Source organism: Enhydra lutris, unplaced genomic scaffold, assembly GCF_002288905.1.
Source record: "Enhydra lutris kenyoni isolate GAN:26980312 unplaced genomic scaffold, ASM228890v2 scaffoldscaffold60, whole genome shotgun sequence".
NCBI classification, from domain to species: Eukaryota; Metazoa; Chordata; class Mammalia; order Carnivora; family Mustelidae; genus Enhydra; species Enhydra lutris.
Genome location: NW_019154144.1, coordinates 2,540,716 through 2,567,344, shown reverse-complemented (window position 1 = coordinate 2,567,344; position 26,629 = coordinate 2,540,716). Strand labels below are relative to the sequence as shown.

The window sequence follows — 26,629 nt, the reverse complement described above, 5'->3', positions numbered from 1 at the left end:
TTCCAGACGCACCCTTACGCCTCCCTTCCCCCTCACCCGGGTGGGGTTCCCAGGCTCCTCCCCCGAGTGACTTAGCGCCTCCGCGCTCCCCCCACCGCTCGCTAGGCCTGCGGCTGCCATGGCAACCGTACGCCGCCGCCACCGCCTCTTCACGCACGTAGGGAACTAACGGACTCGGCGGCGGCGGCGGCCGGTGCCCCACCCCCACCCGGACCGCCTCACCAACGGCGGGCCGACCTGCGGCACGTAAGTAATGGATCAGAGGGAGACGGGCGCAAGCAGGAGAGCAGGTGGTGGGGTGTTGAGGTTGACGGCCACACCCGGTCTCCCGCTGCCACGGCAGTGCGGCGGCACGCATCCTGGGGCGCCGTGAGGGGAAGTAGAGAACAGTGGGAGCGCGAGGCTCGCGGGGTATTATGGGGATTGTAGTTTAGCGGCTCCACAGGCTTGCTGCCTTGGTGGGATGGCCCGGACCGGCGAACTACAAAGCCCGGCGGCCCTGACCGTTGGGAAAGACCGATAAACTTTAAGCGGACCGGGCGAGAGAAAAATCTGTCTTTGTGGTGCAGGGGCTCTTGGGTGGTCGCGGAACTGTGCTCTGCGCTGGGAAAGGGAAGTGGAGGTGAGACTTGGGCTTCCCGCCCTGCCGTTTCGCCCGCCCCGGCTAACTGCGCTCGGCCCCACCCCGACGGGGCTGGGCCACCGCCCCGCCTGGTCTCAGGGATGAGCAGCCGCCCTAGCTGCAGGGCCTCGGGCCTGCGGCGTCTCTGACCCTCCCAGGTTGCTGCCTCTGGGTGCCGAACCGTATGTATGGCACGCATTTGATGTGAGACCCGAGAAACTGTTTTTGTTTTTTTTTTAACTGGCCTTTCTCCTTTCCCTAATACGTTTATTTCTAGGTATTTAATTATATTTATTCTTAAGTAGCTCAGAGGTGTTTGCATATTAAACCCATTAATAATTACTCAAAGGGCGTTAATGCTTCAAGATCAAGTGTAGAAGTAGAGACCATGCTATTATATAGTAGCATTTTTTTTTTTTTTACCGTTTTGCCTTTTGCATTTTATTTGAGGGTCAAGATTGCAAAATGAGTACACCTACACCCCCACTTACTAGCTTGAATATTGTCTACACATATTTTGATTCTATTTTGAAGATTAGTTTAACTTACTAGTTATTTTTTTTTTTACTAGTGATTTTTAAAGCACAGACTTGTCTTTTTTTTTATTTTTAGCAGTGGGTAGTAGTAATTATTTTCTTTGGTATTTCATTATTCTCAGAATTATTCAGGAGCATATTTTCAGAATGAAAAATGCCATGTTCTACTTAAAAAAAAATATTCTGCAGTACACCTTAGTCCTTAGAGTTTGCTCAGGTCCTGGTGGTAAGGAAGCCAACACAGATTTAGAAAACCTGCCTTAATTACCCTTTAGAATTTTTTCAACAGGGAGATAACTGTCCTAGAAATTAAGTATTTTATATAATATCTAGAAAAATTGTTGATAGGACAGTGGGCTTACTTTGTGTGTGTTAGTTCTTTTTGTTTTTTGTTTTTTGTTTTTTAAGTAGGGGGCAGGGGAAGGGGCAGAGAGAGAGGGAGGGAGACTAGACTCTTAAGCAGACTCCTGGCTTTATCGCAGGACCCTGAAATCACAACCAGAGCTGAAACCAAGAGTCAGATGCTTAGCTGACTATACCACCCAGGCACCCCTGTTTGTGTTTTTTAAACAAGAAGACAACACAAGGCCACTACAAAATTCCCTTTTTCTCTATTACAATGAGGCTGACTTGTAAATTTTACTTAAAGTACCATTTTTGTATAAGGAGTTGGAAAGTAAATTTTAAAAGATCCTTAGGAAAAAAAAAATTGAGGCCTTAATGGCATATAGTACAGGGGTTGGAAGCATATTATTTGTTTATTCAAGATTTGTTAAGAACCTATGATATTGTAGGTGTTATGCCTGGTAGTGGTAATAAAAATATAATAGAAGATAGTCTGTGTTCTGCCTGAGCAAACAGTCATGTTATCACAATAGGGATAGGTGCAAGTTGCTAAAGGAGCCCAGAGTGGAAATAAACAGTAATATAACAATTATATTTATTAATACTTTATTTCAGTGAGGCACTGTACGGTATTTTGCATGTAGCCCATTATGTAATCCTCATAAAAATCCCTAGCTACTGTTACTTAGGGTTGAAGAAACAGATCTTGTTCAGAGTCATAGCTGATAAGGTTTGAACCTGGGATTTCAACCCAGGTGGGTCTAATTTAAGTCATGATCTCAACCACTGATGCCATTCTCTGTACCCATTGGTAGAAAGATCTTGACCTATCTAAGGAGATTGGGGGAAGTTTCTAGTATGATGTGACATTTGACTTCAGCTAAGTAAGTTGACGTTTCACTGGGAGAGAAGGTGAGGAAAGTGATTTTTTTTTTTTAAGATTTTATTTATTTATTTGACAGAGATCACAAGTAGGCAGAGAGGCAGGCAGAGAGAGCGGGGGAAGCAGGCTCCCTGCTGTGCGGAGAGCCTCATCAGAGAACCCTGAGATCATGACCAGAGCTGAAGGCAGAGGCTTAACCCACTGAGCCATCCAGATGCCCCTGAGGAAAGTGATTTTAGGCACGTGGCACAACAAAAGCAAAGGATAGATTCCAGAGTTTTGTGTTTGGAGAATCCTGGGTCATTCTGATGCCTGAATCCTAGAGTACTTGCAATGTAGTTGGGGGAGAGGTTAGAAGAGAACTCGGTACCATGATTTTTTTTTTCCCCCACATAGGCAACCATTGAAGAATTTCAAAAGTAGTGTTAATTGGGTTTGTATTTTAGAATGGTAACTCCAGCTGAAGTTTGGAGAGGGGAGAATAGAGTGGTGTAGGGAAACCAGTTTTAGGGGAAAAAAAGGTACAATAGAAAAATGAAGATACATCTGAACTAAGCAGTTGAGGTTATGGTAGACAGGGATTGTAGAAGGATTTAAGGGATAAAATTGATATGACTTTAGCTGGGGGCTAGAAAGTTTTGGAACCCTAAAACAAATGATTTCTAATATTCTGGCTAGGACGTTTGTGAGGATAGTGAAAGCATTTATTTGAGAGGAGCAAGAGCAGGGTTTTGTTGGAGTTAAAGATAAAGGTCTGTTCAGTTCTGAGCATTTATTTAAAATTCCAGTGGGATATTGAGGTAAGGATGCATTTGGATCTGGAGCTTAGGAGAGAGCATTCACGGTTGGAGGTGGGGATTTGCATGTGTGTAAGTAGTTGAAATTACAGGAGAGAGGGGATCAGCTCACATTGGAGAAATGCGTGGAAATGAAAAAGGAAAAGTTTTAGTGTGGAACTCTTGGGAAGGAAGAGCATTTTGGGTGTGTGTGCATGTGTGCCCACATGTGTGTATTGGGGCAGGAAAATGGGACCATGTTTGAAAGGAAGCGGGAAAAGTGCCTACAAATGAGACTGAGAGGTTGGGAGGCAGAGAGAAGAATCAGAGTGAGCATGCATTAACAAATGACAAAGGAGAGGAAAAAAGGAAGCAGGAATGGACCAGAGTATCTTGTGTCTTGGAGAGGGCAAGTAAGGTAAAGATTGAAACATGTCCAGTGGATTTGGTGGCTGTAAAGTATTTCTAAACTTCTTTGCAAAAAAAAAAGAGAAATGCGAGCATAGGCTACTTGAAAAACAAGATTAAAAACTTTAAAAATTTTCCTTGATAATACATATACAAAAGAAAATAAAATAATGAGCTCCCCATGTAATTGTCACTTTCCTTGAAGAATGAACACATAGCCAGTTTTGTTTCTTCTGTTACTCCTTCCTGCAAATGGATTATCTTAAAGCTAAACTCAGATATTATATCTTTTTATCTGTAATTATTTCATTATGTATCTTGAAAATTAAGGGTTTTTGGGGTGCCTGGCTGGCTCAGTCAGTAGAGTGAGCAACTCTGGATCTTGGGGTTGTGAGTTCAAGCCCTACGATTGGGTCTAGAGATTACTTAAATAAATAAACTTTTAAAAAAGAATTAAGGATTCTTAAAACCCTGTGATATTATGCTACTTACTTGACAGTACTTCCTTACTATGAAATTTCCAGGCATACTTCTCTTTTTAAAGAAGTTTGATTCTGAAGAAAAGAAACAGATGAGGCAGTAACTAAAAAGGGTTTGTAGGTTTTCTGTTTCTGTTTTTGTTTTTTTAAAGACTGATAAACTATTAGGGAAAGAGCCAATAAAGAGGAAATGTTTGCAGATGTAGAAAATAAAGAGGAGATAGCTTATAGAGGACTCTGAAAATTTAGGGAAGGATGGGATGAGGAGGGTGGAAGAATTAGTCTAGAATTAGTTATATTGTCTAAGTATCAACTAAGTGCCCACTGTGATCCTAGGTAGTGTGCTGATGTAGACAGGAGGAGAGAGGCACTGAAAAGGAGAGAAGTGAGAATATAGATAATTTATAAGTTAGAGAGTTCAAACTCATGATCTCTAAGAGGTCGATAGGAATCAAGGTCAATTGATGAGAGGAGATTGGGTTTAGGAAAGGAGAATGGTGGAGATTTGGAATAGCCACTGTAGAAAGCTAGGACGGGTTAGGAATGGTTTTGTCAAGCTGAGATTAGAATTCAGTAATTTTCAATGACAGCAAAACACAAGGTTGTGTGATCCCCCCCCTCCTTAAATTTCGATTTACTATGGGAGAGCTTAAAATACTAAAGAAACCTATAGCTTAATGTGTTACTAAAGAGAAGAGAATCCAGGCCAAGAACTTAACGATTGAGTATTCTTAAACAACTTTATATTTATTCATTTAACTGATAATTATCTATTTTGTAGAAATATCACAGTAAAATTAGAAAGCTCCTATGGATCCTTTAGATTAGTACTTTATACTTTATTTTCTCAACATGCACAGTGGTATTCTTTTATAGAGAACATTTCTCCAAGGAACGTTTACTGACTATGGTATAGTGGAGGGGGTCAGATACATCTGTTGTCAATTCTGGAACTACAGCTTATTTTCTATGTAATCACAGGCAAGTTTCCCAACGTGTCTCCTTACTAAAAAAAAAAAAAAAAAAAGATAGTAATACTATTTATAAGATTTTTGGGAGGAATAGGCAGTTTAACAGAGGTAAACCCAAAGTGCCCAGTGACTGAACACCTTTCTCTTCCCTCCCTCCCCCATAGCAACAATGTGCCAGGATTGTCATTTGTTTGACGAGAGACCTTGTTCTGTGACTACCTGATCATATTAAGCAGGTAGTTCAAGGCAGTAGGTATATTACAAAATAATGATTTGTTCTATAAAAGGATTCATCAATTACTCTTTTAAGTGAGTCTTCCTTAAATGCCGTAAAATTTTTTTTTTTTTTTTTTTTTGTAGACCATTAATAATATTAACATCTTTGCCTTGGTTTCATCTTCAGAGAAATTTGGAATTCTGCTGCATGATTTGAGATTCCAGTAGCCTAAATTTCTTTGACTATATCTCATTTCTGGACTGATTTATATTATGATGTCACTAATTTTGAACCTCCGTTTATAAAATGGAAATATGTATATTTTAATGTACTCAGCATTATTTCAAACACTTTTTTCTCATAGATAACTATACTCATATTTGGTAGGCCTGGTGAAATACTGCCTTAGAATACTTAGTAACTTAGGTATATACAGGCATTAGCTAGAAAAATTTAAGGCATAGATTGTGAGAGGAGTGAAAAAAAAAAAAAACCCAAAAGGAGTGTTTTCCAAGGTGAGTTGTTTAATGTCCACTAGATGTCTTTGTTTCTTTTGCTATGGATGGTTTGATTATGGCCCTATTTGAAGGTATGGAGATGGAATAAATAACCTTTTAAGTCCCTTTCCAACTTTGTAATTCTTAATTACTAATTGTCCATTAATAATTGTTGACTAAAAGCTCCTGTTAAGCATCCTGTTAGAAAGTGACTTTTATTTTTTAAGTTTTTATTTAAATTCCAGTTAGTTAGGGGCACCTGGGTGGCCGAGTCTGTCTGTTAGGTGTCTGCAGTTGGCTCAGGTCATGATCCTGGAATCTTGGAATTGAGCCCCCTCATCAGGCTCTCTGCTCAGCAGGAATCTGCTTCCTCTGCCGCTCACCCCGCTCGTGCTCTTTCTCTCTTTCAAATAAATAAATAAAAATAAAAAAAAATAAATTTCAGTAGTTAACATATAATGTGTTATGAGTTTCAGGTGTACAGTAGTGATTCAACACTTCCACACAGTAACTGGTGCTTCACACAAGTGCATTTCGTAATCTCCTTCACCTGTTTCCCCCATCCTCCCATCCATGTCGCCTCTGGTGGCCGTAGGTTTGTTCTTGTAGTAAGAGTCTGTTTCTTCCTTTGCCTCCCCCTCAGCTTTTTTCTCCTTTGCTTGTTTTTTGTCTCTTGACTTCCATCTATGAGTGAAGTCATGGTATTTGTCTTTGACTTATTTCGCTCAGCATACTCATATCATTTCAAATGGCAAGATTTCATTATTTTTTAAAAGTGAGCTTTAGTTTGAAATTATTTCTAATTTTTTGGGTATGAAGATATTTTTTATAAATGCTTCTGTAACTTATAATCATGTCTGTATAACTTCAACTTTATTTCATTTATTTCAATAGCATGTTCTTTCATTCTCTTTGATTTCTCTGTACCCGTGAGTGTCTTAAAACTTAAGTATCTTTTCCTTTCTGATGATTTTCCCTTCTTCCATTTTTCTTGGTGAATATGGGCCTTCCATATACATGGGTGTTTGCTAAATGGGGTAGGTGTTTGCTAAATATTATAGAATAGATGATGAATGTATGACTGAATAGATATGATAATATTAATTGATTAAAGATTACTTGGTAAAGTAATGTGATGCAGACAGGGTTTTGAAAGGTTTCATGTAATATCATTCAAATACCTTGAAATTAAGGACAGTAGTATGTAATTATATAGGCAACTGGAATAAAATACATTATTTCATCTCTACTAGCTAGCCTTTTATTTTTTATTTTTGGATTAGCCATATAACTTTGAAGGAGTTGATGTATTTTGAAGGAATTTGAGCGGTAGAGTATAATGACCCAACAGTGCAGGCTCTGAGTTTAGACACATCCGGGTGTAAATCCAGGCTGGGTGTTTAAATTCTTTAAAGCCTCTGCCTCCTCGTCTATTAAATGGGGATAACCATTTTTATTTAGTAGTGTGATGAGGATTAAAGGAGATAATGACTAGACAGCCATTTTTATCATATTTCCTCATGTGGAATAAACATTCAGTGAACGTTATTTCTATGTTAAAAAGGTACTTAAGTACTTAAGATAAAATATATTGCTTAAGCTGCCATCTTGACACAGAATGGCAGGTATAAACATTGTCGGCTGCCTCAGTGTTGTAAAGAATTGAGTACCAGGGCAGAAATTACTGTTGTGGCTACTTTTTTAGAAACTTAAGCTCTTAGAATGATCGCTTTAGATTCTTTTATTTTGTGCGGACAGTCATTTGTCTGTTCCCTAAGCATTCGAGAAGTGAGCTTAGGTAAGGAAACACATGAAAAGACTTGGTTGCTACAGACACTTTCCTGTTGTCTCTGAGTTTGTGATGAAGTCCTGTTCTCCATTATTCCTGGCAAGCTACAGTCCTTGACCATATAACCCATTATCAAGAAATGGGAGGTATTGTGGCTTTCAGAGTAAACTGTTTTGGTGACTAGTATTCACATAATGGGTTAATTTATTGCTATTAAAACATAGTTCAAAATGCGGTAATTTGAGCAGTTGTGGTTATGTGTTTTTTTAATTACTTGGATTTATAGCAGACATTGTATGAAATAGACTGGACCTTGGCAATTTCAATAAACTTTTTTTTTTAAGTATGTAGAGGCTGAACGTTGGTAGAATTCAACGTGATACAAAATGCTTAAAATCAAGTCTGATTTGTTGTTTTGCTACCACAGTTCCAACTTGTATTATTTTGTTCACATCGCTGTAGTTGAGGCTGCTTCAGTGTTTTTGAAATAAATATTTCAGGAATTTGCAACTCATAGAAGGAAAAGGAACATTCTGAGAGAATTATGGAAGTGTGAGAATGAAAACAGCTTAAAGCAATATTTTTTAAAGCTTCACATACATTATAACTGAATTGGATATCACTCGCTCATCCTAAAAAATTAGTTTGAAAAAATGTTTTCTTTCTCATTTTAAAAGCACAACTGTGGAGACAAAAGAATTATTTGTGATATCTTAAGCAGTTTAGGCTTCTCAGTATACGCTAGTTTTTGTTTTCCCAAACATGTGCCCTAGTCTTGGTATGAGATAAAAATCCAAGTATGTTGGGAGAGAAAGCTCTGTGTGAGTGAGTGTGTGTGTGTGTGTGTGTGTGTGTGTGTGTGTGTGTGTGTGTTGTGGGAGAATGGTAGTTCAGAAGAGAAGAAAGTGTGGCTGTAGATGTAATGTAGCTGAGGAGAGATTGGAACCAGGATTTTATTTGATTCGTTAGGGTTAGATATGAGTCTTAAAGAGATAAGTCATAATTATGTAGGACCAAATGAAACTTTCTTTCTTCTTGGTCTGAGCATGAACTTGAACAGAGCTCTTCTCATTCTGAGCATGGAACTCTCTTTGAGAAAAGAACTCTCCTTGAAGATACTAGTTGGATCATTCTGTATAGGGCAATATTACTGGATCAGTTCAGCAGTAAATACTGTAAGAAGGTGCTGAATTCATTTTTGAATACGTGATAATCTCAGAATAAGAGAAGTATTGTCAAGCATGACATTGCTTAAAGCAGTTCATGCCTTTTTTTGATGTAACCTGACATTTTAAGTCCTAGAAACTTCTGGGGGCACCTGAGTGGCTCTGTTGAGCCTAAGGTCCTGGGATCAGCCACGATGGCTTCGCCATCTGCCCCTCCCCCTGTTTGTGTTTTTTTTCTCTCTCTCTCTCTATCAAATAAATAAAATTTTTGGAAAGAAAAAAGTCCTAGAAACTTCTAATTTATAATAAAGGAGATTTTTTAGAAACCCTCTATATTTCAAGATTATGGTTAAGAGTAACTAAAATTATGGTACAGCTTCTAGGAATTTATTTCTTATTATTTTTTAATATTTATTTGAGAGAGAGAGCATGCTCTTGAGAGAGAGTGTGAGTGGGGTGGGGGAAGGGGGAGAAGCAGGCACCCTGCTGAGCAATCATGACCTGAGCAGAAGGCAGCCACTTAACCTACTGAGCCACCCAGGTGCTCTGTTTGTGGGCGTTTATAATGAAAACTGGGTCAGTTGATTTCTTGTTATTTTTGAGGAAAAATTAGCTGCTCTAAACCTCTATATTAATGTTGAGTGTGGAGTAAAGATAATAGCTTACATTGATTCACTTCTCTTTATTTGCTAGGAAGGATGCTAACATCACATTTAGTTCTTAACTTTGATGATAAATATTGTTTTCCCTATTGTATAGATAAAGAACTAAGGCCTAGAGAAATTACACGTTTGCCTGAGGTCACAACTAAAATTTTGTGGTGCCTACATTTATAATCAGTTTTTCTGCTTGAAATTTTTATATTGCCTTCACACTCGAATAGTTTAGTTTGGTATACTATTCAGTGTTGCAGTTTCCCCACCCCCACCCGCCTTTAGCACTTCGAAGGTATAATTTCACTGACTCTAGGTTTCCACTGAAACATAACTCTTGAAAAGTTAGCTTTTTTTTTTTTTTTAAAAGGTATTGTAGTATTTGTTTCTATTGCTTTTAACATTCTTTAGTTTTACTACCTTGTCTCTAGGTGTGGACTTATCTTTATTTATTTAAATAGTTATTATTGTCCCTAGATTTTGGAAATTTCTTAGTCATTATCACCTGGATATTTTCTCTTTTTTTCCTTTTGGAATTCATAATAGACATATCATGGACCATCTCTTTCTATTCTCCGCATTTCTTCTCTTTGCTTACTTAGTCTCTAAAAGCTGCATTCTGGACGATTTCTTCAGCTCTGTCTTCTGGTTTCTTGATTCTTTTTTTCATCTGTGTCAAATCTGCTATTTGCTTACTAGTTCATTGAGCTTTTAATTTCAATGACTATTTTTTTTTAATGCTAGAAGTTTTGAATCTTTTTTGTATCTGTCTATTCATTTTTTAATGTGTTTTCTATGCTTTTAAATATACTTATTTTATAGTAAATAATAGGTTATCATGTGCTTTAGATAATAACATTAATTCTGCTATACGTTGTACCATTTGACTCTGTCTTATGGTAGATTTTATCTTTTTTTGTATCTTGAAGTTTTAGATCTAACCTCAGTGGAAATTCTGTGAGGCTTGGGAAAAGAATATATGCTGTACTTTTTTTTTTTCCTTGAAAAGTGCCTATGGAGAAATGAATAAATAAACAAATTTTAACATTTCCATATAATGAGGTACTGCTCAGCAGCAAAAACATGCAACAACGTGGTTGAATCTCAGAAGCATTTTCTAAATGAAAGAAGCCAAACACCAGAAAACACACTGAGTGATCTATTCATGTCTATTCATCTATTCATGTCTCATTCTAGAACAGACAAAACTGTGGTATGTGAACAGAAGAATACATCATGGGGGCAGAGACTGAATTCAAAGTGGCAGGAAGGAGTTTTCTGGGGTGATGGTAATGTTTTATATGTCACAGTGGTGGTGGATATGCAACTGTATACATTTTTCAAAAGAAATCAAATCCTATAACTTAACAAAAGTTATAGCTCAATAAAACTGATTTTTAAAGCTCAGGTAAGGGGTACCTGGGTGACGTAGTCGGTTAAGCATCTGACACTTGGTTTCAGCTCAGGTTGTGATATCAGGATTGTGAGATGTTGTCCTCTGTGGGGTTCTGCACTCAGCATGGAATCTGTTTGAAATTCTCTCTCCCTCTTCCTCTGCCCCTCCCACTTGTGCATGTGCTCTCTATCTCTCAGATAAATTAATAAATCTTAAAAAAAAAATTTAAAAAGCAGGCAAAACTCATCAAGGATCCTTCTGGAGTGCTGTAAATGTTCTGTGTTGTGATGTGGTGTTACCTGGATGCCTCAGTGTTAAAATTCATTGAGCTGTACATTTAAGACTTTTGTACTACTATATAAGTTATATACTTCAATAAGAAAATGCAAAAGGAAAAAATACTCTAGAGAAAAATCAGAATATAAATTGGAGAAAATCTTGAAGGAAGTTGAGCCAGAGGACAAAGAGATGGAAAATAGGAGAGGGTAAGAAAATGGGAGGACCAACCTAGGGTCCAACATCTGAATGAAAGGTGTTCCAGAAAAAAAACAGAAAAAATGGAAAGAAATCATCAGTGGAATAATTCAGACATTTTTCTAAAATTAAAGACATTAATTTCTAGATTGAAAGAGTCCCAAATAGACCATTTCAAATATATCATCAACAATTTTTGAAAGCCTGTGTGAAAGAGAAGATCCCACAGACTTTCAGAAAGGGGAACAAAACAGGTTATACATAAAGGGTCAGGAATTTCAATGATGCCAGTCTTCTGAACTTAATTGAAACCTAGAAGGTAGTAGAGCAGTACCTTCAAAATTGTGAAGGAAAATTATTTGCAAACTAGCATTCAGTAGCTAAACTATCACTAAACTATGGAGGTAAAATAAAGGTAGAATAAAGTCTCAAAAACTCTACCTCCCATATATGAAAAATGTGTTCCATGAAAGTAAGGGAGCAAACCAAGAAAGAGAAAGACAGACCAAAATAATTAAATAAATAAAAATAAAATCAATCAATCAATCAATCAACATAGAAGAGGCAAAGGGACTCCCCAGGGTGAAACTGATACCAAGTTGAACAGTTTTGAAAAGTAGGTAGAGTATCTTCCTTTGGAACAAAGGATAGGTTCCGTATAATAGATTGGCTTCCCTAAACTGAGGATTCCTCTCCTCTAATGCAACCTACTGTATATGAGGATATCAGCCAGTCCATTGTGCATTGCCTTATGGCAACTGGGGCTTGAGGAACTGGTGCCCCCTCCCTCCCTATGCCTTGGGTTGTCTTCTGAAAGTTTTATAGTTTTAACTTATGTTTTGGTCAATAATTCATTTTGAGATAATTTTTGTATCTGATATTAAGAAAGAGTTCAGTTTCAGGTTCTTTTTGCATATGGATTTCTGGTTGTTTCAGCACCCTTTTTTTGGGAAAAAAATTGTCCTTGTTGACTTGCCTTGACAACTTTGTGAGAAATTAATTGGCCATATATGTATGGATCTATTTTTGGACTGTCTAATTTGTTCCATTGGTCTGTGAGTCTTTCTGTATGCCAATACAACACTGTCTGGATTGTTGCAACTTTATAGTAAGTCTTGGGAATCAGATAACATAAGTTGTCTTACTTTGGTAAACTGTTTTGGCTGTTCAGTGCCCTTTGTATTTATATAAATTGTGAAATCATAAATTGTGAAATCACATATAAATTGTGAAATCAGCTTGTCAGTTTTTACAAGAAAGGCTGCTGGAATTTTATTTGGGATTGTATTGACTCTATAGATCACTTTCAAGAGATTTGACATCTTACCCTATTGAATGTATCAGTTCATAAGCATGCTCACACCTGTATATCCACTAATTTAGGTCATCTTTAACTTCCCTTAGACATTTTTGGTTGTTTTCAATATTCAGATCTTGCATGTATTTTGTTTAAACTTATCCCTGAGTATTTAATATTTTTTAGTGTTTTCATTTTTGATTTTTGTTTTCAGTTATTTATTATTAATAAGTAGAAATGCAGTTGATTTTTTGCAGTTGATTTTTTTAATATTGACTTTGTGTTCTACAACATAATAGCTTTTGAGTTACAAAATAAATTTTGAGTTACAAAACTCACTTACTAGTTCTAGTAACTATTGTAGATTCCCTAGGATTTTCTCCATTCATAATCATGTTGTATATGAATAAAAGCAATTTTTTTCCCCATCCGTATGCCTTTTATTTTTTTCTTTCTTACTTGATTGTGGTAGTTAGAACTTCTAGTTCTAATGTTGAATAGAAGGGATAAGAGCAAATATACAGGCCTTGTTCTTTCTTGATATTGGGGGAGAGCATTCACTCTTTCACAGTAAATATGATTTTAGCTGTGGGTATTTCATTGATGCTCTTTACTGGGTTGAGGAAATTCTCTTATTTTGCTGAGTTCTTATGAATGGTGTTGATTTTTTTGTCAAAGCTTTTTATGTATCTATTGAGATAATCTTATATTTCATTTCTAGTCTTCTAAAATTCTATTGACTGTTTTTTAAATGTAAACCACTTTGAAAAAAAACCACCTTGAATTTTTGATATAAACACCTCTTTGGTCATAATGCATTACTCTTTTTATATATTACTGCATTTGACTACCTAACATTTAAAGATTTTTCTATCTATGTTCCTGAGTGGTACTTGTGTGTAAATTTCTTTTATATAATGTCTGGTTTTGGTAGCTGGATAATATTGGCCTTAAAATACAACTTGGTTGTTTTTCTTCCTCTTCTTTTTTTTTCTGAGAGTTTGTTTAGAAGTGGTTTTATTTTTTCCTTAAATGCTTTGGGAGAATTCACTAGTGAAACCATTTGAATCTGGAGAGTTTGTTTTGATGGGAAGATTTTAAATTATAAGTTGTGGGGTGCCTGGGTGGCTCAGTGGGTTAAACCTCTGCCTTCAGCTCAGGTCATGATCTCAGGGTCCTGGGGTCGAGTCCCGCATTGGGCTCTCTGCTTGGCGGGGAGCCTGCTTCCTCCTCTCTCTCTCCCTCTGCTTGCCTCTCTGCCTACTTGTGATCTCTCTCTGTCAAATAAATAAATAAAATCTTTAAAAAAAATAAATTATAAGTTGCATATCATTGATTGATATAGGACTATTCAGATTAATCACTCTATTTCTTCTTGAGTAAACTTTGGTATTTTGTGACCTTTATAGAATTTGCCCATTTTATTAAGTCCTCTTTTGCCTTTTAATATCTCTAAAGTTTGTAATGTTAACCCTTCCTTCATTTCTGATTTTGTTAATTTGTGCTTTCTCTTTCCCTTTCCTGGTCAGTATTACTAGAGGTGTATTCATTTTAATGATATTTCTAAAGAACCAGCTTGGCTACATTGAAATTTTCTATTCTTCTGATTTCTGTTCTTAAATTTATTATGTTCTACTTCTTTTGGGTTTAATTTGCTTGCATTTTCCCAGATTTTTTTTTTTTAAATTTTTAAAAGAAATTTTATTTATTTGAGAGAGAGAGCACGAGCAAGAGGGGTGTGGAAAGGCAGAGTGGGAGGGAGAACCAGGCTCCCTGCTAAGTAGAGAGCCTGATGTGGGCTGGTTCCAGAACCTGGCGATCCTGTGCTGAGTGGAAGGCACAGGCTCAACCATCAGAGCCACCTAGGCACCCCTTCCCAGATTCTTAAGATAGAAGCTGAAAGCAGGAGTCAGCAAATAACAATCTGGGGACCAAATCTAGCCAGCCACTTTTTTGAATGGCCTATGAACTGAGAATGGTTTTTTCATTCTTTTAATGGTTAAAAAAGTCAAAAGATACTATTTTGTGACATGTAGAACTTAAGTGAAATTCAGTTATCAGTGTCCATTAATAAAGGTTTATTGGAACACAGCCACACATATTACTTATGGCAACTTTTGTGAGTTTGAGTAGTTGGGACAGAGATTTTGCAACATTCTTAATGTTTTGTACTGCTGCTTGGTGCACTATAATCACTGTTTTAAGTAACTTGCATATCACTATTCGGTGACCATTTACTTTATTATCCAGCACTTTACCCATCACGTTGAAACAAGAAAAGATGAGAAAAAATGGACTTGACATATTATACTTCTAGAGTACGTTAGAGTATGGATTGTCAAATTAGATGACAGAGTATTGATTATTATGCAGTGATACCATAGCTGTGCTAAAAGATACACAGTACACACTGATATTACCAGACTAATCACTCATCAAAGTATTCCCATCTCACAGGAAAATAATGTTTGGAAAAAATTAGAAAATTTAAAAAGGAATATCTTATCATTGCAGAATTTTTTCCCAAAATTATTAACAATGAAAATCAGGCTGCACTGAGGTTAAGTTTCTGAGCGTCTCATTTGTTAGCCAAGTAAGGAAGTTGTTTACTGATGGTGCCTTAACTAAATCCTGTTTGATCGTAGTGGCCAAAGAAATGTGTCTGGAGAAAATAAACTTGTTTAGAGCTATTAGCCTTTTGGCGAGAACAGTTGCTGGAAGAGTTGAGAACATTGATAATCAATTAAACAAAGCAGAGGATTTTGAGTGGTTTTCCTTGGCTTTTCTGGATTGACAGAGGTTACCAGTACAGCTCAAGTGTTGTTATTCAAGAAGTCAATTCTAAGTTTGAAGTTTTTGAAGAACTAGTTTTAAAAACAGTGTTCATGGAATAATTACAAACAAAAAATTTACAGAAAGTTCAGAAACACTAATTGTGTATGACCTGAGGTGGAATCTGCCAGGGTTGCCAACTGATGGTGGCAAAAATACATGTAGAGCAGAAAAAGGCTTAGGTGAACGAATTTACAAAACTAATTTACAAAACTAATTTACAAAATTGTAGAGTGGTTAAAAATCTATGGTTTTTTATTGTTTTATTTATCAGCAGGTATTTTGCAGTGAATATTTGAATATATTATGCAATATAGAACTTGTCATGCCTCGAGACTCGAGTGTTGCTCTTGTGGACTTAATCTTTGTCAGCTCCATGAATTTTTATCAGAAATAGAAGCTGAGTAGCCTGACTTGCCCTACCACACTGCAGTTCAGTGGCTTAGTAGTGGTAAAGTTTTAATTTAGTCTTTTGAGCTTAGGGCTGAATTGAGGTTTTTCTGAATGTGAGGAACTGCTCTCAACCACTGTTACTGAACATTGAATGGCTTTGGAAATCAGTTTTTGCTGCAGACTTGATCATGTTTCTTAATGTACTCAACCTAAAATTACCAGCAAAACAGTGGTTATGTGGAAAACTAAAAGTTACTTCGATGTCAACTAGTGTTGTTTAAATCACAAGTAATATTAAGCTGTTTTGTGTAGCTCTCTCCATGCCATCAGAAGTGAAGGTAAAGAAGTGATGTCACTCAGATTTGCTGGAGATCGTATCTGAGCTCCATTTCAGCAGCCTTCTGAGAGACTTTGATGCAAATGCAAAGGAAATTACCATTTTACAAAATCCATTTAATTTGTACCTTAACCTTTGATTGGAAGTGATTAATCTGCAATGTAAGGACATGCTGAAAGACAAATATTAAGAATAAAGTCTGTAGATATCTTCCAAACAATGAACATTGAAATCATATGTATGCAGTGGCACCTTTCTAGGTAAAAAGACATTTTCAAACATGAAATACATAAAATCTTATTAAAAAGCAGCACTACCATATGAACGTTTGCAATTGATTAAAAAAAAGACTTTATTTATTTGAGTAGAGCAAGAGGGCGAGAGAGAGAGAGAGAGAGAGAGAGAATGAGAGAGAGAGAGCATGCGCGCACGAGAGAGTGCACAAGGGTTCAGGGAGGGGCAAAAGGAGAGGGAGAAGCAGATTCCCTGCTGAGCAGGGAGCCCTGTGCTGGTCTGGTCTCAGTCCCAGGACCCTGGGCTCATGACCAGAACTAAAGGCAGATGCTTAACTGACTGAGCCACCCAGGTGCCCCTGCAATTGATCTCGACGATAGGGAACACAAATTTTGAATCTCAACTAAGTGGAATATTATCCTCCTCCACAAAAGAGCTTCATTCTTACAAGGAGATGGGTTTTACAAAAAGTTGTACTCAGCAGTTATTACTATAATGTTTTGAATTTTATCAATAAAAATTATGGAAAATTTTCTCATTATTTAAGTATTTATATAATCTCCTCAACTTTACCTGTTGGCCCTTAAAGCCTAAAGTAATTACTGTCAGACCCTCTGTAGAAAGAATTTGCTGGGGTGCCTGTGTGACTCAGAGTGTCTGCCTTGGCCTTAGGTCATGATCCTAGGGTCCTGGGATCAAGTCCTGCATCAGGCTCCCTGCTGAGTGGGAAGCATGCTTCACCCTCTCCCTACTCTGCCTGCTGCTCACTCAGCTTGTGCTCACTCTCTGTCAAATAAAATCTTAAAAACCCCTGCTTTATGTCAAGATATTTTTATCCTGCGTAGTTGTGTACCTGCACATATTAGCAGAATTAATGTTTTGTGTCACAGTGACTTTACAAGAAAATAATACATGGAACAGCTTTGTTTCTACTGGATTTATTAATTACAGGTCATTCTCTGTAGTAAGACTTTATTGCTTGGTGTTACTGTTCTGATTTGAACAAGAGGTTTTCCATGATTTCCATGTGGGTAAATCTACTGAATGCTTTAGTTTCTAACTGCAAAAGTACTGTACTTTTTGCTGCAATTTGATTCTCAAATAACATAGATGCTTTCTTCCTGGAACTTATGCTGGGTGAAGGGACAAATAATATATCAAAAAACATAAAGGAAACCGCTTTATTTTTAAGAAGTGGAGTCCTTTGGAAATGCCTAGAACTGGATGTGCTTAATTTTGAGGAAGAGTTTTTGAACTGCTTAAGAATAGAGAAGAGATAGAGAGAAAGGGCTAAGTAACACCAAAATATAATTCCCTTAGAAAGGCATGGAGAAATATTTTTTAAATTTAAATTCAATTAATTTATACATAGTGTATAGTTTTAGAGATAGAGTTCAGTAATTCCTCAGTTGTATATCACACCCAGTGCTCATTACATCATGTGCTGTTCTTAATGTCCATCACCCTGTTACCTCATCCTCCTACCCTCCTTCCCCTACCAGCAACCCTCCATTTGTTTCCTTTGGTTAAGAGCCTCTTAGGTTTGTCTCCCTCTCTGATTTCATCTTGATTTACTTTTCACTGTCTTCATCTATGCTCCTCTGTTTTGTTTCTTAAATTCCACATATGAGTGAATTCATAGAACTGTCTTTCTCTGATTGACTTACACTGCTTAGCATAATACCCTCTAGTTCCAGCCACATCATTGCAAATGGCAAGGTTTCATTTTTTTGATGGTTGAGTAATACTCCATTGTGTATGTATACCACATCTTCTTTATCTGTTCATCTGTCAGTGGACATCTGGGCCCTTTCCATAGTTTGGCTATGATGGACATTGCAGCTATAAACACTGGGGTGCATATGCCCCTTTGGATCACTACATGTCTATCTTTGGGGTATATACCTAGTAGTGCAATTGCTGGGTTCTGAGGGACCTCCATACTGTTTTCCAGAGAGGCTGTACCAGTTTGCATTCCCACCAGTAGTGTAAGAGGGTTCCCCTGTTTTTGCATCCTTGCCAACATTTGTTGTTTTCTGATTTGTTAATTTTCACCATTCTGACAGGTGCAAAGTGGTATCTCATTGTGGTTTTGATTTGTATGTCCCTGATGCTGGGTGATGTTGAGCATTTTTTCCATATGTCTCTTGTCCATTTGTATGTCTTTGGAGAAATATCTGTTCATTTCTTGACTGGGTTAGGCATGGAGAAATACTTTGATTTTCTCTACTAAGTGGATTCATTGGTTTACTGTTCTATACAATAAGAGTAGGACAATTTGGACTCTTCCTGGATGTTATTCTACTGTATCTCTGAACTTCCTGTTCTTTGTAGTCTTGGACGGAAAGTATCTTTGCATAGGAACCTTGGATGATTCTTGGATGGGTTTGGGAAGTCAGGAAGAAAAGTCAGAATTACTGGGCTGGACAGCTTTGGTGGAAACCAGAGGTTCAGATGATAACTCTTCTTCCTAGCATCTGTCGAAGGGAAAAGATTGATGATAGTTATTTGCACAGACAGAAAACTATAGACAAAATCATAGAATATTGTAAGTTGAGGAGTAAAAAGGGCTCAGGTAGTTTAATTCTTGGTTTTTTGCTTAGATTTAAGTTGTGTGGGACAATTAAATACATATAAATTATGCATGGACAACTATAGGCTGTTTCTTTAAAATGTATTCCTTAAGTAGGACTTCTGGTTTTGGGGGCCAAAATGTTTTAGAACTAATTTCTGCAGTTTTTTCAGTGGAAAAAATATGTGATATTCACATATTTATTACTAAATTGTCAGGAATAAATTGAACATGATCAAGTTCATCTTTATTGTTATTACAACTTACGGTAATTGTAAATGGGCAAGGAGAACTAGTGTCCAATTTATGTACCTTTAACATAAGCCAATAGTTCAGAGCTGTGTAATTTCTCTCTGTTATCTCCTTAGGTGTTCTTTTATGATATCCTTTGTACTTCCAAAATTAGCAACTTTGTTCAGTATTATAAAATGCATTCAGATAACCTCAAAGAAAGAGAACCATTTTGACTTTGAAAGTAGTTTTAAGCAGATATTTTAAAGAATAAGAAAAAATGTTCTGAAGTTGGTGCCGAAAACTCAGTAAGAAGACATTATGTATTCTGTGTAGGTCTCTGGAGGAAGATGAATTTGGCTGAGATTTGTGACAATGCAAAGAAAGGAAGAGAATATGCACTTCTTGGAAACTATGACTCATCAATGGTGTATTACCAGGGGGTGATACAGCAGATTCAGAGACATTGCCTGTCAGTCAGAGACCCGGCTGTCAAAGGCAAATGGCAACAGGTAAGACACATTCCAGTATTCAGTGAATGAGGGCAGTCCTTCATTATACTTGAGAGCCTAGAGTTGGAGGTTTTGTAAATAGCTCTTATTTGTCCAAATACTGAAATATATTAATATATATATAAGTATATATATATATATTTAAAACGTACTCTGAATAATTTTGTCTTGCTCAGTTAATATTTTATATATTTTTCATAGCTTTCATGAGACATATTTTGAAGGTATTCTAATTGAATCTACTTTCAGTTTTTTAGATTTTCATGATCAGTCACTTAGTTGTGTGTAATTACAAATTTTTGATATAAGGTATTTCTACTTGCCCTTTTCCCTTTCATTTTTACATGTAGTTTTGACCCATTTCATAAAACTTTTCCTTTAAGAGAGTTTCCTCTTCTTTTGAAAGACTTCCTACAAATACAAAGGAGTCAATAATCTAATAAAACTAATATATTTGCTGTGTCTCTTGACTGTACAACTTGATTATATACTAGTACAGTTAATAAAAACTTGAATTAGAATTTCCCCACTTATTCTTAAAACTTAAAATCCTTTTAAAATTAAAAGTACAAAGTCAAGCATTTCTTTGAAGTTTCCACTTAATGTCCTAATGCCTTTCAAGCGTTTCTTTTAATTTTTCCATGTCAGAAATTGATGTTTCACTAAGTTTTCAGGGTAAATTTGGCTTATTTTCCAAGTTAAGCATTACCAAATTATTGAGTGAGAACAATATACTTGCTTTAACTCGAGTTGAATTTTTAATTGTGTTTTTTTTCTGTCCTACATACTAGCCACAGGCAAGAGTGGTTTATTAGCTTGGAAATATTTTGGAGAGTTTCTCATTTGTGCTAAATAGTGATCATTTCTGTTTGGATATTTCTACTATGTTTATTTCCATTAGGTTCTCTAATTTCATTTCTCCAAGTATATAATTGCATATATTAGCAGTTGAATTTTACCTAGATTTTTCTTTTCTCTGCTTTACAGTAAAGTGTGCTTTCTGGTTAAAAACAAATTAGAATTGTTAAAATGAATTTATAAATGTAATTTTCAATCCATTATCTGTTTGCCTTTGAAAATTAGTTTCATCTCAAAGTTTGAAAACTCAAGAATTTCCACATAGTAGGTACTCAGTGAAGTTTCTTAAATATGGAAAAAATCTTGCCTGTGAACTCAAAATGAACTTTATCCAACACTTGAAAGAATTTAAACAAGTCCAGAAGAATTCAGATTTTAGATGAAGGAGAATTTAAATAAAAGTTGGAAATTGGTAATGCTTAGTATTCCAGCACCTAAGGTTTTCAGGCATTTCATACTTAATGATATTAGGAGTAGGAAATGCTGGTAAAAATTATGGCTGATAATTTTTTGAAAGCTATTTATAAATATAGTAAAAGGATTTAGCATAACATTTTAGATTTCTGGGAATGGTTAACTTGTTACTGACCTAGTTGCTTGTTTTAAATTATATTAATGGTCATCACATTCATTAGTAGAAATAAGAGTTCCATTTTGAAAAACATACTTCGCCTGCAAAAAAGCATGTAATGTGTTTTTTCAATCCAGTTCCTACCCTCCTATCTATATTACTTTAAATAGTTCTTTGTTTTTTAAATATGTTGTAATGACTCATTTTGCATAGTTTGAGTGACATTGAGAAAATGTGCATTCTTTTTTTTTTTTTCTTTTAAAGACAGTTATGAGAGATGGAAAGAGAGAGTGTGCTGGTCTGTGCAGGTGGGAGGGGCAGAAGGAGAGGGAGAATCTCAAGCAGACTCTGCACTGAACACAGCCTAACAATGGGGCTCAGGCTCATGACCCTGAGATCAGAACCTATGCCAAAACCAAGAGTTGGACACTCAACTGATGGCACAACCCAGGCGCCCCAAGGAAACTAGCATTCTATAGCAATTTATTACTTGACATTCATATAAACTTTAAACAGTTTACAGCATAGAGGTTATTTTCTTTAAGGTTCGGCAGGAATTATTGGAAGAATACGAACAAGTTAAAAGTATTGTCAGCACTTTGGAAAGTTTTAAAATTGACAAGCCCCCAGATTTCCCTGTGTCTTGTCAAGATGAACCATTTAGAGATCCTGCTGTTTGGCCGCCCCCTGTACCTGCAGAACACAGGTAAATGGGACTTTATATTCTCTTTAGGTACTTTTATAGTTAATTTTGATATTCAGAGTGAAGAGAATGAAGCTTTATTTGAATGAAGTATGAAAAAATATTTGGGGGGTATGCAAATTTAATACTTGTTTAGTTTTCACACTGATAGTTTGCAGAGTTTATTTTTGATACAGAAGTAAATCATTTGTCATGTATCTTTTAGAATTTTTACTACTATAAATCATAACAATAGAAATCTGCTGCTAGTCCTAAAATTTATCAGTTACGTGAGGTCTTTTAGATTTTCTGTCAGCATCAAAACATGGATGGCTTTTTTGCTTTAAAACTTTTTGCTTTAAAAGATTCTGACAACTTTAGATGAAATGGTGGACAAATTGGATTCATCTGGTTGGGCCTACAGCCAGTTTCCAGAGTCCCAGTGTAGAAGGAACCTTTTCATTCCTTAAAAGTTAAAGGTCAGATTCCCTAGTGTGGCATATCAGGCTCCAAGTTTATTTCCCTGTAGTGCAGGCTATGTGTCATCTACATTAAACCTGTCTCTCGTTTTTTCCTTTTTTGTTTTTGCACAGTCTATTCGTTGCTAAGGGGATTCCCATGATTCCCATCTGGGCTACTCATATTCATACCCCTTGTTCCATTCTCAGCTGAACTGTATTTTCTCTCTGCAGGCTTTCTCAGTTTGCTCAAACACAGAGCTTTGTGCATAGCAGTTACCACGTTGCATTTCTTTGTTCACAAAATTAGGAGCTTTGCTAGGGCAAGGGCCATGTTTTTATTTTCTCAAAACAAAAAAAATAACAAATTTTATTGCTAACACAGTATTTGGCACATAGTAGGCATTCAGTGAACATTGAATGAATAATTCCATTATTTTCACAATGAGGAAACTGAGGCCTGACAGACCCTGACCTGTAAGTTAGGGTAGGCCAGGATCTGACTTTAGGACTTTCTGGCTTTCAGTCTCCTTGATTGTGAAGTGGTATTGTGGCCAGAGTGTTGCATCATAGAAAATAAATTTTTCTTTGGTCAGTAGCTGTGATCATGTGTTTAACTTGTTGATCTCTTGAAGTTTTTTAAAAGCATTTAAAGAACTGTGAGAAGTGGCTAATTTATTCCTTCAGGGTTTTTTCCATTGAGTTACAGATAATTTTATGATTCCCATTATACAAACACTGGATGATGATTCTAAGGTCTACAACAATACAGCCCTTTTCACAGATGTAACCACTTTCAGGTGTTTTGCATTAAGGTAATCATTATCTTCTTAAAAGGCAACATTTCAGGAGTCAAAGGGTTGTTACCATGGAAGTTCCAAAGTAAATACCGAGGAAAAGAAATAATGCCATTTTGATTTATCGGTTCTTGAAAATTTTGTGTGATAAAATACCTGTTATTTTCTGAAAGTCATTAATTCAGAAATATACTTCTAGTTTACAGCTAAAAGCTTGCAATAACTTTATTTAGATATAGCTGACATATAACATTATGTGAATTAAGGTGTATAGTGTGTTGATTTGAGATATATATAGATTTATGGTAGTTTGATTACCATGGTAGTATTAGCTAACACTTCCATTATGTCATGTAATTATCTTTTTTTTTTTTTTTTTTTTCTGGTGGGAACAATTAAGATATAGTCTCTTACCACCTTTGAAAGTTAAAATACAGTATTGTTGTATATAATCTCTGTGCTGTGTGTTAGATTTCCAGGACTTATTAATCTACTAATTGCAACTTTGTACTCTTAAACATCTTCCCAATTCTCCTCAGCCCCTGATATTTAATTCTGTTGTTACAATTTTGGTTTTTTAAGATTCTGCATATAAGTGAGATATCCTATAAGTGATATCCTATAGTATTTGTCTCTGTTTGACTTATCTCACTTAGCATAATGCCATCAAGGTCCATCCATGTTGGTGAAGATGGGAGGATTTCTTTCTTTCTCATGAGTGAATAATATTCCATTACATATACATAAATGTATGTTCATTCATCTGTTGATAGACACTGTATGTTGTGTTTTACCTCTTTATTCATCCATCTGTTGATAGACACTTAAATTGCTTTCATATTTTGTCTATTGTGCATAATGCTGCAGTGAACATGGGAGTGCATGTATCTCTTACATATCATGTTTTCCTTTCCTTTGGATATATACCCAACAGTGGAATTGATGAATCATTTGATAGTTCTGTTTTTATTTTTTTTGATAAGCCTCCATACTGTTTTCAATAGTGGCTGAACCAGTTTACATTCCCAGTAAGAGTGAAAAAGGGTTCTCTTTTTTCCACATTCTTGCCAACACTTTCTTGTCTTCTTGATGATAGCCATTCCAACAGGCGTGAGATGGTATCTCATAGTGGTTTTGATTTGCATTTTCTTTTTCCTTTCCGTTTTTTTTTTTTTTTTTTTTTCATTTCCTTGATGATTAGTAATGTTGAGAGTTTTTTTTCTGTACCTGTGGGCCATTTTAGATGTCTCCTTTGGAAAAATATCTATTTGGTTCCTCTGCCCATTTTTTTTTTTTAAGATTTTATTTATTTATTTGACATACAGAGAGAGATCACAAGCAGGCTGAGAGGCAGGCAGAGAGAGTGGGGGAAGCAGACTCCCTGCTGAGCAGAGAGCCCGATTCGGGGCTCGATCCCAGGACCCTGAGACCATGACCTGAGCCGAAGGCAGAGGCCCAACCCACTGAGCCACCCAGGTGCCCCCTCTGCCCATTTTTTAATTGGATTTTGTTGTTGTTGTTGTTGAATTGTATGGGTTCTTTATATATTTTGTATATTAACTCCCTTATCTGATACATGTTTTGCAGATATTTTTTCCCATTCATAAGGTTGCCTTTTCATGTTTTGATTTGTTTCTTTTGCTGTGCAGAAACTTTTTATTTTGCTGTGGACTCACTTGATTTTTGCTTTTGTATTGTGCTTTTGATATCCTATCCAAAATATCATTGCCAAGACCAATGTCAAGGAGTTTCTTTCCATGTTTTTTCTTCTAAGAGTTTTATGATAATCAAGTCTTATATTTAAGTCTTTTAAATTCAGTTTAAGTTCATTTTTATGAAATGGTGTAAGATAGGGGTTCAGTTTTATTTTTCTGCTGTGGGTATCCAATTTTCTCAGCACTATTTGTTGAAGAGACCATTCTTTTCGCATCGAGTATTCTTGGCTCTCTTGTCAACTATTAGTTGACTATAAATACAAGGGATTATTTCTGCATTCTCTGTTCTCTTCCATTGGTGTCCATGTGTGTATTTATGCTAGTACTATCTTGTTTTAATTACTAAAGCTTATAGTATAGTTTGAAATCAGGAACTGTGATGCCTCTGGCTTTGTTCTTCTGATTGTTTTGGCTATTTGGGGTTTTGTGGATCCATACAAATTTTAGAGGTTTTTGTTGTTGTTGTTGTTGTTGATTTCTGTGTAGAATGCCATTGGAATTTTGATAGGGATTGTTGTGTTGAATGTGTAGATGACATTTTACCAATATTAATCTTCTGATCCATGAACATGGGATATCTTTCTATTTGTGTTTTCTTTAATTTCTCTCATTAAAGTTTTGTAGTATTCAAAGTATTCTTTCACTTCTTTGGTTAGATGTATTCCTAAATATTTTATTGTTTTTGATGCTGTTGTGAATGGGATTGTTGTCTTTCTTTTTAGAGGTTTCCCTGTTAGTGTATAGAAACACAACTGACTTCTGTATGTTGATTTTATATCCTGCAACTTTTCTGAATTTGTTAATTAGTTCTAAGAGAATTTTGGTTGAGTCTCTGGGGCTTTTTATGTGTAAGATAATATCATCTGCAAATAATGACAACTTTTGCTTCTTCATTTCTAATTTGGATGCCTTTTATTTTTTTCTCTTGCCTAATTGTGCTAGCAGGAACTTCCAATACTATGTTGAGTAAGAATGATGAGTATGGGCAGCCTTGTCTTATTCCTGATCTTAGAGCAGAAGCTTTCCGTTTTCACTTTTAAGTATGATGTTAGTTGTGAGCTTAATTGTGTGTGGCCTTTATTATGTTGAGGTATGTTCCTTCTATACCAAATTTGTGGAGGGTTTTTTTTTTTTTTTGCACCTATTTAGATGTTGATATGATTTTTATTTTTCATTCTATTAATGTATTGTATCACATTTATTGATTTCTGTGTGTTGAACTACCCTGATGTTCTAGACATAAATCCCATTTGGTCATGGTGTATAATCGTTTGAATGTATTGTTGAATTCATATTCAATGGGAATAGTTTGCTAATACTTTGTTAAGAATTTTCATATTCCTGGGGTATCTGGGTGCCTCAGTCAGGCTCCTTGCTCACTGGCGAGTCTGCTTCTCCCTATCCCTCTGCCCCTCATGCCTTCCCTCCCCTGTTCATCTGCTCTCTCTCAAAGAAACAAAATCTTAATTCTTTTTTTTTTTTTGTATTCCTTAGGGATATCAGTCTATAGTTTTCTTGGCTTTGGTATCAGGGTGATGCTGGCCTTGTAAAATGAGTTTAGAAGCGATCTCTTTTTTTAAATTTTTTTGAAAGAATTTGGGAAGGATTTGTGTTAACTCTTCTTTAAATGTTTGGTAGAATTTGCCAGTGAGGTCATTTAGTCCTGGGAATAATTTACAATATAGGAAATATCTGTTCTGAATTGCTGGAGCACCATGATGTATTTCAAAAAGCAGTGGCCACAGATAGTAACTCTAATATTTGTGGCTCTAATTGAATAAAAAGTGTGGCTGGCATTTGCCCATTGATGAACACTTAACTGAAAACTTCTCTTATTAGAGAAACATTAGCCCATTATTTCCTTTTATTTGTCCTCCCTTAGCTGCTTATAACCCAGATCTTACTTATTTTTGTGCTTGTGTTTTTAA

General features: G+C 36.1%; 1 protein-coding gene across 1 annotated transcript in view; it reads left to right on the top strand.

Moving 5' to 3' along the window:
• The first annotated feature begins 473 nt into the window (after positions 1–473).
• The window catches only part of LOC111158554 (katanin catalytic subunit A1 like 1), a 74,479-nt gene continuing 48,323 nt past the window's right edge, over positions 474–26,629 (top strand). Inside the window, exons 1-3 of the mRNA XM_022520654.1 lie at positions 474–622; positions 19,445–19,620; positions 21,595–21,755. Coding sequence (XP_022376362.1) covers positions 19,459–19,620; positions 21,595–21,755 — 323 coding nt within the window. The 5' untranslated portion in view covers positions 474–622; positions 19,445–19,458. The remainder of the gene's footprint in view (positions 623–19,444; positions 19,621–21,594; positions 21,756–26,629) is intronic.